At 46.2% G+C, this 14,527-nt stretch overlaps 1 protein-coding gene across 1 annotated transcript in view; it reads left to right on the top strand.

Annotated features, from left to right (window-relative positions):
- The first annotated feature begins 907 nt into the window (after positions 1 to 907).
- The window catches only part of CDX1 (caudal type homeobox 1), a 77,563-nt gene continuing 63,943 nt past the window's right edge, over positions 908 to 14,527 (top strand). Inside the window, exon 1 of the mRNA XM_060238317.1 lies at positions 908 to 1,423. Coding sequence (XP_060094300.1) covers positions 994 to 1,423 — 430 coding nt within the window. The 5' untranslated portion in view covers positions 908 to 993. The remainder of the gene's footprint in view (positions 1,424 to 14,527) is intronic.

Below are 14,527 nucleotides of genomic sequence, written 5' to 3'. Positions count from 1 at the left end.
TATAAAACTTGGACTGTCCAGGTCACACACACACAAAGAAATTGGTAGTTTTATTCAAAGCTGAAAAGGAATTTTGTAGGCATATTGACAGTTCTCCGTTAAACTAATTTTAAATTAGGAAGGTATGGAATGGAACCACTAAAGGGAATGCCGAATACTACCACTATTTATGCTAATTTAAAATTGTAAAGCTCCTCCCTTAAGTTTGGAAGATGTCCAATACTGACATTCTGAGATGCTGAGCATCTGTCCCATCTATAAGATTTAGGCAGTATTGGACGACTCACGGCTACCTGTTTCCCTTGTGACTTGGGTGTTCCTCAGAGATACTAAGAGAATAGAGATTCATTCCAGTTTTTGCAAGAATGAGACACGCATCTGGGCAGGTTTTTTTTTTAAAATATGAGCTGAGTATGACAAGCTAAAAGGCAAAGACTAAGACCCTTCAACTTTTGAAGTCACTGAAAGTCTCTTTTAGATCAGATGCTCCAGATTGCCAGCTACATGGCACGGATACCGGCAGACAGCCTGAGAAATAACTTATTGAAATGCCCATCTCCTCCCCCCCCCCCACCCCGCGATACCATTGTATTCTGGTTCTTTGTATTCGCTGTGATTTTCTCAGGCTTTACTTTTAAAAGCATACTCTCTCCAAAGGCCTTTCCTTCTTTTCCTACCCTCCCCCTTCCCCATCACTTCTGTCTACGGAGTAATTTGTATCGTTTGGATCCACCCAGTGACTTCCACTTTGATTCCTGTACTTTGAAATGCAAACCTGCCTTTCAATGCAAATGCTCCTAGAGGTTGGCCCAATAAAACGTCTTTCCTCAGGGAGGTGCCTTTGCAAACTGTGGGAGGAAAAAAAAAAAAAAGAACTGCTCAAGAAGTTCAGGTGAACGATTTATCAGGAAGAAGCTGTGAGTTAGCCGCAAGGGCAGGCCAGAGAAGAAGCTGCAAGCACAGGGCACACTATGCGCGCAGGACAACTTGGGGATGATGTATGTGGGCTATCTGTTGGATAAGGACGCCAACATGTACCCCAACCCAGTCAGACATCCCAGCCTGAACCTCAGTCCGCAGAATTACGTGCCTGTGCCCCCTCAGTACCCGGATTTTGCTGGCTACCACCACGTGCCAGGGATTAACAGCGATCCTCATCATGGGCAGCCCACGGGTGCCTGGGGTTCTCCATACACTTCAACCAAAGAGGATTGGCATTCTTATGGCGCAGGAGCCCCGTCATCGGTCGCTAACCCGGGCCAGCTTGGATACAGCCCTCCTGATTTCAGTCCAATACAGCCACCGGGATCTGGATTGCTGCCGCCTTCCATGAACGGCTCAGTACCCCAGTTGTCCCCAAACGCTCAAAGGCGTACCCCTTTTGAATGGATGAGACGCAATGTTCCCACCGGCAACAACAGCGGTAAGGAATCCTCTCCGTTTCTTTCTGCTCTCTTTGCTAAAGGGTGGGTGGGAGGTCTGATTTAGGTCATAGTGACAGGAGTTTGTTTCTGTTATTCTGTCTTACTTCTCAGTCACTGGTTTCAGTAAGCAGAGTGCAGGACAGAGCTGAAAACTTTATAAGGCTTACTTTTCATTGTCGTTTGTACATCATCTTGTATGCACACGAGTTTGTGATCAAATGGCACTTTTAAAATGGAAGGGTGCTTGGGCACTGGGCCATTTCACACATTCCAAAATTCCAGCACAGGTTGAGCTTCCATTTGAGAATTCGTGCAAGCCATGAGAGGATTGTTCTGTGAGATGTACAAACATGTAGGATTTTTTTCCAGTTTATGAACCTGTGACTGGCAATGAACTCCCAGTTGTGTGTATGGAGCATAATCCTGTATTTGCCAGAAGTGGATTGCATATTAATAAACATTTTGTAACTTGTGAAGCAGCAAGTTAAGATGCCTTGAAATGTATCCCAATTATGTAGGAAAAGGAAGGAAAGGAAAGGTCCCCTCCCTGTGCAAGCACCAGTCATTTCCGACTCTGGGGTGACATTGCTTTCACAACATTTTCATGGCAGACTTTTTATGGGGTGTTTGCCATTGCCTTCCCCAGTCATCTACACTTTCGCCCCAGCAAGCTGGGTACTCATTTTACCCACCTCAGAAGGATGGAAGGTTGAGTCAACCTCGAGCCAGCTACCTGAAAACCCAGCTTCCGCCAGAGATCAAACTCAAGTCGTGAGCAGTTTAGGACAGCAGTACCGCAGCTTTAACACTCTGGGCCACGGGGCTCTTCCCAACTATGTAATTTACACTTAATTTTAAGTGAACATGCTTAGAGTCTGTGTAGTGCCAACAGCCAAACCGGCAAAAAAAGTTAGCCTCATTAAACCCTATTGATTTCTATTGATTAGATCCACTGGGTTGTGATTATTGAATCATGTACTTCCCCAATTCCGCCTTGTGCTGCAGCAGTGGAGCCACCCAAGATTTTTTTCTCAGTAGTCAGCAAACCCTCAGGAACACCCCAAGTGGGGTGGGTATGCAGTGAGAGGGAGAATCTGCAGGAATTTGCTGTCCCATCTTCTGCATATGGAAATATTGGAGGAATCGCATGATAGGATACACCCCAGTGTATTTAAGAGGATCCACTGCAATATTCCATGAAAGAATAAAATCTTGTTAGTCTTTACTGATCCTGTATTATAATCTTTGTTCATTTTAGGATCTTTGTTAGTTCTATTGCATGTGATGAACTTTATCACCTGATATCTTTAAGTTTCAAAATATAAGATGGCAAGTTTAACTATGTTTCCTAGACGTGTATTGTAGATAGAATTCCAAGAAAACAAGAGTTAACGCTGGGTGACAATAAAATGTTTTTTTTTTTAATTATATGGTTTACCAAGTTGTAAGGTCATGCACAAAGCCAATAGCTCATCTACATTTTAAGAAATGATTACACTCCCCACCACCAACCCTCAGTCTTTCAGTATCTTTGTCAAACACTTCTCCAAGATTCTGGCATTGGGCATTCATTGAGTCACAAGTTAATTTTTCTCTCATCTAGCAACATAGTAAACTGTAGAATTCTTGCTCTAACTTAACTGACAAGCCCTGTAGATAAATATCGTCATTGGAGTGACAGACAAGGCAAAAATCAAATCACATCAATTGCAAAGACTGTTGGGGTGATTTGCCTGGAGAGAAATAACCGACTCCTATCTGGGGATACCCAGAAGACACACATTTTGGAGTGCTAGTATGCATATCTAGGTGATTAAGAGTTTTTCATAAGCCAGCAAGGCAGTGATAATGATTGAAAAAAAAAAAGTCCTGCCTTATCAATGTACCATAGGATCTGAAGGGCTACTTTACATACTATTTTAAAATTATATTAAGATGTTGTTGAAAAGAGCATGCATGAAAAACTGCTATACGCTGTGGGGCATTTTACATTTTGTTTTTGTAAGTAAGTGCATAATGAACGTGTTTGGGCAGGGGGACAGAGAAAAGGTGTTTCAGAAGATGTGGGTGCTTACATAAAAGAAGCTTTCTGTTTCCTGTGCATGTACACTCTTTTTTAAATATACATTTTATTTCCGTTTAGGCATGAAGTAACTCCATGCTCCCACACAACCCAAAAAAAACCCATTTGCGATGCAAGCCTATGTAGTGTAATGTTGGGCTAAGCCCACTGAAGTCAATGACTTTTAAGAATGGAGTAAATCAATAGGATTGCACTGACAGATCAATTTCTATGCCCAAACCAGCCTCCTACTAAGTGAAAGCTTATCAGATCTAAGAACATGAGTATCCTTACCTCCACTCCTTGATATTTTTAAATATTCTGCCAGGCTTCTGGTACCAGAAAATGTGACATCCTTTTAAATGGAGTTATTCATTTGCCATTACCTAGAAGGCTGTTGTTTATTCATTGTGTTTTCTGTTTGTCACAAAACAACTATCTTGGTTCTGATCTTGAGATCAGATTATGATTTCTTTTCAGTTCTTTGGAGTAGAAGGAAAAGTGAAGGAAAATGGCAAGATGGCTGATTCCCCCCCCCCCCCTAAACACCATACAAAACTTGAAATTTAGCTTAAGGGGGAAAAGCAGCCCATACACAGCTTGGTTGAATAATCACAAATTAGTGAAACCACTCTGATAAATTTTAGGCAGAAGCATGTGAAAAGGGGAAGGGAACGGAATGTGAGGATTTTAGAATGTGGGGAAAATGTTTTACATGGATTGTACTGTAGATCCATGTAGGCAGTTGTGTTGGTCTGAACCTACAGAAGAAAGTTAGCAACTTTAAGACCAACAAAGGTTATACCTTGAGTAAAACTTTGTTGGTTTTAAAGGTGCTACAGGATTATAATTTTATTCTATGGATTGTAGTGATTATCATTTCTGAGTCTTCTTTATGGGTTCAGTGAGAGCCTATTAAGGACTGGATTGATCATTTGACCCATATTGACCATTTGACTTATATTCTGGAATATTCTGGAGCTGTGTGATGGTGATTGTCCCGATTTGTATGTAATGATGGTCTTGCATGCAAGGCAGCATGAGACAAAACTGTCATATGGTTTTATGAAATAAATGGGACCTTTGTAGGACAGATTTCACCTGTGTGTGAAAGGACAGATTCTTTGAGTCCTGAAGCTATAATCTGCATTTGAGGAAATTATGTATGCACTATCAAAAAAGAAATGTCATGTAATGTCTTTATTAAGACCAATCAAAATAGTACTGTGTACAAACATCTGCAGAATCTGCAGGCTATATGTTAAAACAACAACAAAGGTGGGAATCTTTTAGGCTATGACATCAATAAGTCTTCATCTGCATCCTGAGCTACTGATTCCAATTGGCTAAATAGAGCAGGCAGATCATAACCTAAAAGATCTTCCTCTTCCCTCTTTTAACCTGTTTGTTCTGGAAAATTTGAAAGTTAGTACATTATAAAGTTGTGTTATTTTGATTGCTTTTAAAGGAAAATGGTATTACACAGCTTTTGTTTTTGGATTTTACTGTGGGCCAGTGTGGCTATCTACCTTATAATGTATGCTCTGCATATAAATATTTAAAGGTAAAGGTAGTCCCCTGTGCAAGCACCAGTTGTTTCCAACTCTGGGGTGATTTTGCATCACGTTTTCCTAGCACTTTTTACGGCATGGTTTGTCATTGCCTTCCCCAGTCATCTACACTCCCCCCCGCAGCAAGCTGGAGACTCATTTTACCGACTTCAGAAGGATGGAAGGCTGAGTCAACCTTGAGCCAGCTACCTTAACCCGGGTTCCGCCGGGATCAAACTCAGGTTGTGAGCAGAGAGCTTGGACTGCAGTGCTGCAGCTTAACCACTCTGCACCATGGGGCTCCTATATAAACATTTGCACATACTCAAAGTCACTTAATGTGGATTAGTTATTCTCCTACACTCTTTAATCCTCCTATTGCAGGGGTGGCCAACAGTAGCTCTCCAGATGTTTTTGCCTACAACTCCCATCAGCCCCAGCCACCATGGCCAATGGCTGGGGCTGATGGGAGTTGTAGGCAAAAAACATCTGGAGAGCTACCGTTGGCCACCCCTGTCTTATTGTATTGGCATTCACAGCTGTAAAATGCCCTATATGGCCGAGGACCTGTCTACCTTAGGGACCGTCTCTCCCCACATGTTCCCCAGAGGGTACTTAGATCTGGATCGCAGAATTTACTGTCAATCCCCAGGCCGAGGGAGGTGAGACTGAACGCTATCAGAGAAAGAGCCTTCTCAATTGCTGCCCCCCATTGGTGGAACCAACTCCTAGAAGATGTAAGGGCCTTTCGGGACCTTGCCCAGTTCCGAAAGGCCTGTAAAACAGCTCTATTTCGACTTGCCTTTAGTTAAACTACAGTATAAGTAGATGCCCAACTTCGCTGAATGTAACAGTACCAACACTAGCACCAAAAATTGTTTTAAATTATTTTAAACTGTTTTAAATTGTTAATTGGTGATGATTGTTAATTTTAATTGTTTGCTTACTGTTTTATTGTTTGGGTTTGATTGTTGTTAGCTGCCCTGAGCCTGCTTCGGCAGGGAGGGCAGGATATAAATACAAGGAATGAATGAATAAATAAATAAATTTTTAAAAAGTGATTTTCCCATCTTTCAATTCATATTTACAATTAGCTAATTCACATTACTGAACATCAGTACAAAACCACTAAGTATTTATTATTCTGTGACAACACTCTGGTACTGGTCTGTGATGTAAAACACTATGCAAGGTTTTTCTGTGGGAAACAATAATTGGGAGATCAATATGTTTTTTTAAAAAATGTGTGAACTTTGGAGGTGTTTGGGCATAACCTGAAGAATGAGCTGACTTTCTGTGTTTTTGTTTAAGAAATGATGGGATAATTTAATAACTTTTTGTGTTAGTTTTCACCAGTTGTGGAAAATGTAAATTTGTACTGATGAAACTAGGATTCCAAATTTGTAATTTGTAGGATTGTTTGGTTTGGATAATGTATTTATTTATTAAAGCTTCACTGATCTTAGGGCTAAGGTACATTTAATTTACATTGTGGGGTAAGTGCTGGATCAATTCAAGTGCCAGAGGAGTAATCTCATTGTAAAGTTGAACAGATTTATTAAGCCCTGAGTCTGAGACTCTCCATTTGCTATAGCGCACCAGCTCGTTTCCTAAAACGATTTTCGGTTTTTGAATATGCCACCCTGACCTGACCCATGATAAAAGAGTGGCCTTCACAGATCATAAATGAATCAGTGTCTAAGTGTGAGAAATTGTTGCGTGCAAGCAACAGATTGTGTGAGGAAGGAAAGGGCGCGCGTGCCGCCAGCGAACTTTCCCGCCAAACCTATTTCTGGCGTCTATTGCCCCGCAAGAGGGCTGATTTCTTAGCGCTTCTTTCGACTCTACGTTATTCCTCTTCGAGCATGTCGCCGCACCAGGGCCAAACCCTATAGCCTCGTGTTCGCGCTGAACTCTTGAACTCGCCGAGAGAAGGGGCTAATCGAGAGAGCTCCTCGATGGGAAAGTGGAAGTCTCTCCACAGGGAAACGCAAATGAACATTCTGGGGAAAGACCCTGCAGCGCTGTCCAGTTCAAAGGCGGCCGGGAGAAGACACGGCTAATGAAAAGGGCCATAAGCGCCTCCCTCAAACGCAGTGCAAATTTACAAGCGTGCTCCTTTGTCATACAGATTGGCAGTGGTCCCTCATGCGGCAGGGCGCCCTCATTGTCCTCGGCTTTGTGAGCTGGGAAGCAGGGATTCTTGGCGCCCTTTGAAGTTGGGCCATCTTGAAGCACTTTCGTTTTCCTACAGGAGCTTTAGTTTGGGGCCAAGCAAACCCAACCATCATCATGCCTAGCCCTGGTGGAACCATCGCTCCGTGCCCTCTTTTCCCAAAAGGCTTTGCCTGGCCGGGCTGTCCTTTCCTAGGATTGATTCTTATGAGGTTGGGTCCGGGTTGGCCAGGCTTGATGATTTGTGAGGGGGTGTGATGAAATAAACCAGATTTAAGAGAGAGATTGGGATGCAAGTTCATTTATGGCAAGTGGTTTTGAAAATCCTGAAAACTCCAGGTGCTGAAATCTCATTAGTAGAGATTATAACATTTCAAATCAGTAGGATTTAATGGATAGACAGCTACTATTTGATCCTACACCACAAGGTCTGTTTTTATTCCCATGTAATCTGCAGATGTTAATTTTTTCCCCAGCAAAATACTGAACAAATCTAGCTACTTGATAATTGCTATCACTTGGTGCATAATTTGCTATTACTAGATGCTGTCATATGTGACCTCTGGCAGGTCTGTGATTTGAAGGAATATGTGTCTGTAACATGATAACAGATGTTTAGATGTGAGACAGGGAGTTGGTAAAACATTTCTTAATCTCGCAATTTATGTATCTCTGGCTCTAATACATGAGTGGGCAACTTTTGGCAGGTGCAGCATATCAGATCATTTTGTTCAGCACACAAGGCTTCTTTGGGGCTTAGTTCTATTTCTCGTGTGTCTGACCAAGTGCAACCTTCACCTCTCCCCTCCCCCCCATTTGTTTACCAGCACACCAACAACTGTATAGGTAGAGCAGGGATACGGAGGGAGTTGCCTATCATGGCAGTCTGGGTACTCCTCTATCTGGGCAAGAAAACTTGATAGAAACAATAGTTTACAGTGATCGGAGGTATTATATGGAAGAGAAATTTTTTTTGCAAAATGGAACGTTTCCTAGAAAATTTCCCAGTGCTATATTTTTCACTGGGAAAATTTCTACTCCACAAATACAAATATAATTATTTTTATCTATGGTTTTTAAAACTGTTATGCTGCAAAACAATCATGTTAGATGGTCTAAAGGTGGGATATGAAGAATGAACAAACAGTGCTTGTAGATGGCGTATTTGCCTTCTTTTGCTAATATTATTTAAATTTTGCTAACATTAAAACATTTAAATTATTTGAACTGGAATTGGAATTTTTCCTGATTTAAATTTTCTTGTAAAAACTTACATCACAGATCCTGATGAAAGAAGCACTACATAGAGATACACTAAATGTTATCTGGTATTCCTTTACCATATTCTTATGTCCAGGATTTATGGAAGGTACATGATGTGGTAACTTTGTGGATGCCAAGCAGGTCTATGTTTTGTCAATGCATGGGTACTTTTTGTTTGTCCTTTGAGTTCTATGATGGAAGAAAAGTAAGACATAAAGTAACCAATGCTTCCACTTTTGTGATGGAGTTAATTTCTAGATCACTTTTATTTTGATGTCTGTTTCTTTGGGTTGACTGCAGTCACAGGCTGATTCTGCATTTGGCGTTTGCTTCCCTTTCGCTCCGGGGTTGTTCCATGAGGGTGTGATTTCCTGATTCCGCACTAGAGGATTTCTCCCGGATTCAATTCCCAATCTGTTCCATGTGTTCTGATTCCGCAGTTTCCCCCACAATCGTAGCAATTTCCCCCTCCCTCATATGTTTCCCTTTTTTTTTAACACGCATGCATGTTCGCGTTACAATACAACCGTCTTTGTTTGTGTTACAACGTAATGCCAGAGGCATAATACTGGCAAAGTCACGTGTTTTCCTTTCGCCCTGCCATTGGCAGATTATCTAAACCCCGGGAAATCTGAGTCGGCGATCCACCGTTTTTATCCACACACGCTGAATGTTAAACACACAGTTTTCCATTAAAAGCTATAACAAATTACAAATTACAAAAAGATGCATGAAGGTGTGTGAGGGGGGAAGATTTATGCAGAGGGGTTAAGGGAGAAAGTTTCCCCAACCTATCAAAAATATAAACCTATAAACATAATCAAATTTCCTTTCCTGTTTGAGGCCATACGGGGGGGGGATCAATAAAGGTGGCAATCGCACATCTTTAAAGTAGTTTGTGTAACATCGCTATTTATTTAGTTGTAACGATCTTATTTGAAAAAAAAATTATAATAGTCAGGAGTGATTTTAATCGGAGGGGGGAAGAAAGTAATCACAATGCAATGACACATTATCAAAATCACGTGGAATAGAAGATATTGGATTTATATCCCGCCCTCCACTCCGAAGAGTCTCAGAGCGGCTCACAATCTCCTTTACCTTCCTCCCCCACAGCAAACACCCTGTGAGGTGGGTGGGGCTGGAGAGGGCTCTCACAGCAGCTGAGCGGAATCATGGGCTTGGAGTTATGTGGGTGTGTTCTACTGATGCAAGAAGTTTGACAGAGCATTGGCATGAGTTCTGCACATAAATTTTGAGCCCCAAAACTGCATCAAAAATAAACTTCTCACAAAATGACGATCTCCTAGATGCAGGGGGACACCGATTTAGAGGCGGGTCAAACTGCCGCTCTGGGTCAAGAGATGTAGAAACCAACATCTGCCCCGAGGGAAACAAAGCACCAGGGCCAGAGCAAAGAATCACCCACAGTTTTCCTTGTATCAGTGCTCACTTGAGGCACCTGCTATACATATCTTCATGCACAGAATGGATTTTTAACACTGGATAGTCAGTGTAGGTACATAACATTGCAGTGTGTGACCTGTTTCTGTAAAGTACATAGAATAGGTAGCAATGGAACCTAATTTTGTTGGCTCAATACACCTTGATAATTCGCCAGACTGACTTTCAAAGTGACTGAATCACCTTTACATGAGATGCTCCAGTTTCATAATTTCAATTTGTGCATATTATAAATAGTTTCCTTCCTAATTCAGCTATAGGTTCATTTTAAGAGGTAGTCCTCGAATGACATTGGGTTGGAATTGCATCACTTTTTTCTTTTATACATTATGAAGTGTGCTGTTGGTAATAGTACTAACAACAAGATTAAATGTAATAAAGTGCTGAGTCAGCAGATGTAATACTTTTTGTATAATACTAGCTAATTACAATGCACTTTCTGCTGTCTTTGACATAAGTTTTTTGATCCATTGTGACACATTTTGAGTGCTGGTTTTTCATATTTTTTATTTATTTCATGCAGGATTCATAATATGTAGAGATCAAGTGAGCAAATGATCCCACTTATTTGGGCGGTTAACTTCTCAGCTCTTTTTAACTAGGAAAGACTTTAAATTCAATCTGATTATAATTGACAAAAGGCTTGAAATCTGCTTAAATGATCAAAACTGGAGCCTGGTGATATTTTTAGGTCTTAAGGCAGTGAAAAGTGTCACGGCTGGGGCCGGGTCAGGCAAAGTCCAGAGGCAGTCCGAGGTCTGTAGCCAGTAAGCAGGAGGGTCCGAGGCGCCAAATCCGAATCACTGTAGAAGTATCGCAGGTCTGAGGTCCAGAAGCCGAGGTCAGGGAGTCCAGAAGTCCAAAGCCAAAGTCAGGGAGTCAGGAACCAAAGTCAAGCCGGAGTGGATGCTAGAATGTCAGGGAGATGACTAGTTGCTTCCACAAAGCTTCCTCCCAAAGCCCACAGCTATATAGCCCTCTGCTGGCTGTTGCCCGTTTGGGCTAATTGCTGGCTCAGGGAGGCAGCCAGGATCCTGTTACCACTCAAGCATCCTTGCTCTTAGAAGGGCCAGAATCCTCTCAGAACTCAGGGCTCAGGGAGCGTCTTGCTTGTGAGCGTGCCGCCCTCCTCCGATCCCTGAGGTCCTGCCGGAGGCGGTCACGCACACGAGCCACCCGAGAGGGCGAGGCAGGGGGGCTGGGATCTTCTCCAGCAGGAGGCAGGGGCACTGGTGCAGGTGGCAGGGGCACAGTTTCCTCATCAGACTCAACTTCCTCTGAAGGGTCCCCAGCACCCATGACACTATCCCCCCCCCCAGGGCCCCCCTCCGTCGAGGGACCTGGAAGGTCGGGGTGGTCGTTGTGGAACTGGTGCACCAAGTCCGGGGCATGAAGATTGTCCTCGGGCTCCCAAGACCGGTCTTCTGGGCCGTATCCCTCCCAGTCCACCAGGTACTGGAGGCCTCCACGATGGTACCGGGAGTCCAGGATCTGGCGCACCTCATATTCTTCCTCGTCATCCACCAACACTGGTGGTGGCGGCGGTGGGGAAGGAGTCCGAGCTGGGTCAGGGGGTGCAGCCGGAACAAGGAGGGAGCGATGAAACACGGGGTGAATGCGGAGGTGGGGTGGCAACTGGAGCCTGAAGGCGACGGGGTTTATTTGATCAACGACGGGGTAGGGTCCAATGAACCGTGCATCCAGCTTGTGAGACCGACCAGGCCGGCGCAGGTAGCGAGTTGAGAGCCACACCTGATCCCCCGGCTGCACTGGAGGGCCTTCTTGCCTCTTTCGGTCCGCAGCCCGTTTATATGCCTCCTTGGCTTGCTGTAGCTGCTCTCGGAGCAAGTCTTGGCTGGCACGGAGTTCTTGCAGGTAGGCATCGACGGCGGGGACATTCGTGGGTGGTAGGATCGCTGGGAAGAACCGAGGGTGGTACCCGTAGGTTGCAGCAAACGGGGTCATTTGGGTGGATGAATGGACCGCGTTGTTGTATGCAAACTCCGCTAGGGGCAATAGAGTGGTCCAGTCATCCTGCTGGTAACAGGTGTAACAGCGGAGATATTGCTCTAGCGTGGCATTGGTGCGCTCTGTCTGGCCATCTGTCTGTGGGTGGTAGGCCGAGGACAGGTGCACTCGAGTACCCAGGCTGGAATGGAGGGCTTGCCAGAACCGAGAGGAGAACTGAGGGCCCCGATCGGAGATCAGATGGGCTGGGAGTCCATGCAGACGAAAGATGTGTTGCAGGTAAAGCTGGGCCGTCTCCTGAGCTGTGGGGAGTTTCGGGCACGGAACAAAGTGGGCCATCTTGGTAAATAGGTCGACGACCACCCAGATACAAGTCTGACCCTTGGAGCGTGGAAGTTCCGTGATGAAGTCCATCGAGATGGTATCCCAGGGTCCTGAAGATGTGGGCAAGGGCTGCAGCAACCCTGAGGGTTTGGCTGGGATGTCTTTGGCCCGTCGGCAGACGTCACAGGAGCTGACATAGCGGGCAACATCAGCGCGAACTCGTGGCCACCAGAATTCCCTTGTCAGCAAGTGGGTGGTCTTATGCTGTCCAAAGTGCCCGGCGGGTAACGAGTCGTGGGTCAGGCGTAGCACTTCTGCCCGCAAGGGCCCGGGCGGCACATAGAGGCGTTCGCGGTGTAGCAAGAGGCCGCCTCGAGTCGTGAACTCCCCTGTTGGGTCATCTTGGAGAGCCTGAAGGTGTTGCTGGACCCAGGGATCATTGGCCTGGCTAGCCCGAATGTCCTCCACGAGTGCTGGTGAAGTGGAGGTGGCTGCAAATACTGAGGGCGGCAGGATTGGAGCAGCGGGCGCGGTCTCAGTTGAGGCAGGGGCATATTCCGGTTTCCGGGAGAGCGCGTCTGCTTTCCGGTTCTGGGTATGGGGGATGTAGGAGATCCGGAAGTCGAAGCGAGAGAAGAATAGGGACCACCGGATCTGGCGCTGGTTGAGACGGCGGGTGGTCTGGAGGTGTTCCAAGTTCCGGTGATCGGTGAGCACTTGAACAGGGTGGCGAGCCCCTTCGAGGTAATGTCGCCAAACCTCAAACGCCGCCTTGATCGCGAGCAACTCCCTCTCCCAGATGGTATAGTTCCTCTCTGCAGCAGTGAGCTGCCGCGAGTAATAGGCGCAGGGCTGTAGTGGCTGGGACGGCTCCTCGCGCTGGGACAGCACTGCTCCCAGGGCCACGTTGGAGGCATCAGCTTCCACCGTAAAGGGAAGCTGGGGGTCGGGGTATCTCAGGAGTGGCCCGGTGGCAAAGCGAGTCTTCAGGGTGGAGAAGGCGTTATCGGCCTCTGGGGACCAGTGGAAGGGTTCTTTGGGGCAGAGTAGTTGAGTCAGGGGTGTGGTCAGGGATGCGTAGGCCGGGATGAATTGCCGATAGTAGTTGGCAAAACCGAGGAACCGCTGCAGGTCTTTGCGATTCTGAGGAGCCTGCCAGGTCAGGACCGCTTCTACTTTTTTCGGGTCCATGAGGATCCCCTGCGGTGACACGATGTGCCCAAGGAACTCGACGGAGCGCAGGTCGAAGTCGCACTTCTCCAGCTTGGCGTAGAGACCATGGGCTCGTAGGCGCTGCAGGACCTGGCGGACGTGCTCGGCGTGCTGGGCAGGATTGCGGGAGTAAATTAGAATGTCATCCAGGTATATGATCGCGAAGCGGTCGAGCAGGTCCCGGAATATGTCATTCATGAACCTCTGGAAGACAGCGGGGGCATTGGTCAGTCCGAAGGGCATTACCAGGTGCTCGTACTGCCCGTATCGGGTCCCAAACGCGGTCTTCCATTCGTCTCCGGGCCGTATGCGCACCAAATTGTACGCTCCACGGAGGTCCAGCTTGGTGTAGATTTGGGCCCCCTTTAGGCGATCCAAGAGTTCAGGGATCAGTGGTAGAGGGTACCGGTCGCGGATGGTGATCTTGTTCAGGGCCCGGTAGTCATTGCACAGCCGGAGCTCCCCACTTTTCTTCTTCACGAAGAGCACTGGAGCAGATAGGGGAGAGGTTGAGGGTCGGATGAATCCGCGTTTCAGGTTCTTGTCCAGGAAGTCTCGCAGAGCTGCCAACTCCGGCTCCGACATTGGGTACAGACGCCCCACCGGGAGTGGTGCCCCAGGTACCAAATCAATGGCACAGTCGTAGGGCCGGTGAGGGGGAAGCTGATCAGCTCCTGTCTCTTCGAAGACATCAGCAAAGTCCACATACTTCTGAGGGAGCTGAGGACCACCACTCGGGATGCCAGCTGCTAGAGTGGTGGGAGGAGTCAGATGGGGGCATGGGTCTCGGAAGCGTAGTTCCTGCTGGGCCCAGTCCACGATGGGGTTGTGCAGCTCCAGCCAGGAAAGGCCTAGAATCAGCGGGAAGCGAGGCATGCGGGCGACATCAAACCGCAGCTGTTCTTGGTGCTGCTGGACGTGGAAGGTGATGGGACAGGTCTCCTGGGTGACGGGGCCAGAACGGAGGAGGCGCCCGTCAATAGCCTCCACCAGCGACGGAATCCCTTTTGTCTGCACAGGGATCTGGTGCTGCTTCACAAAGGCGGCATCTATAAAACAGTGGGCCGCTCCCGAGTCCAGCATGG

The sequence above is a fragment of the Heteronotia binoei genome, chromosome 5 (genome assembly GCF_032191835.1).
Source record: "Heteronotia binoei isolate CCM8104 ecotype False Entrance Well chromosome 5, APGP_CSIRO_Hbin_v1, whole genome shotgun sequence".
Classification (NCBI taxonomy): domain Eukaryota; kingdom Metazoa; phylum Chordata; class Lepidosauria; order Squamata; family Gekkonidae; genus Heteronotia; species Heteronotia binoei.
This window is presented reverse-complemented; position numbering and strand designations above follow the sequence as displayed.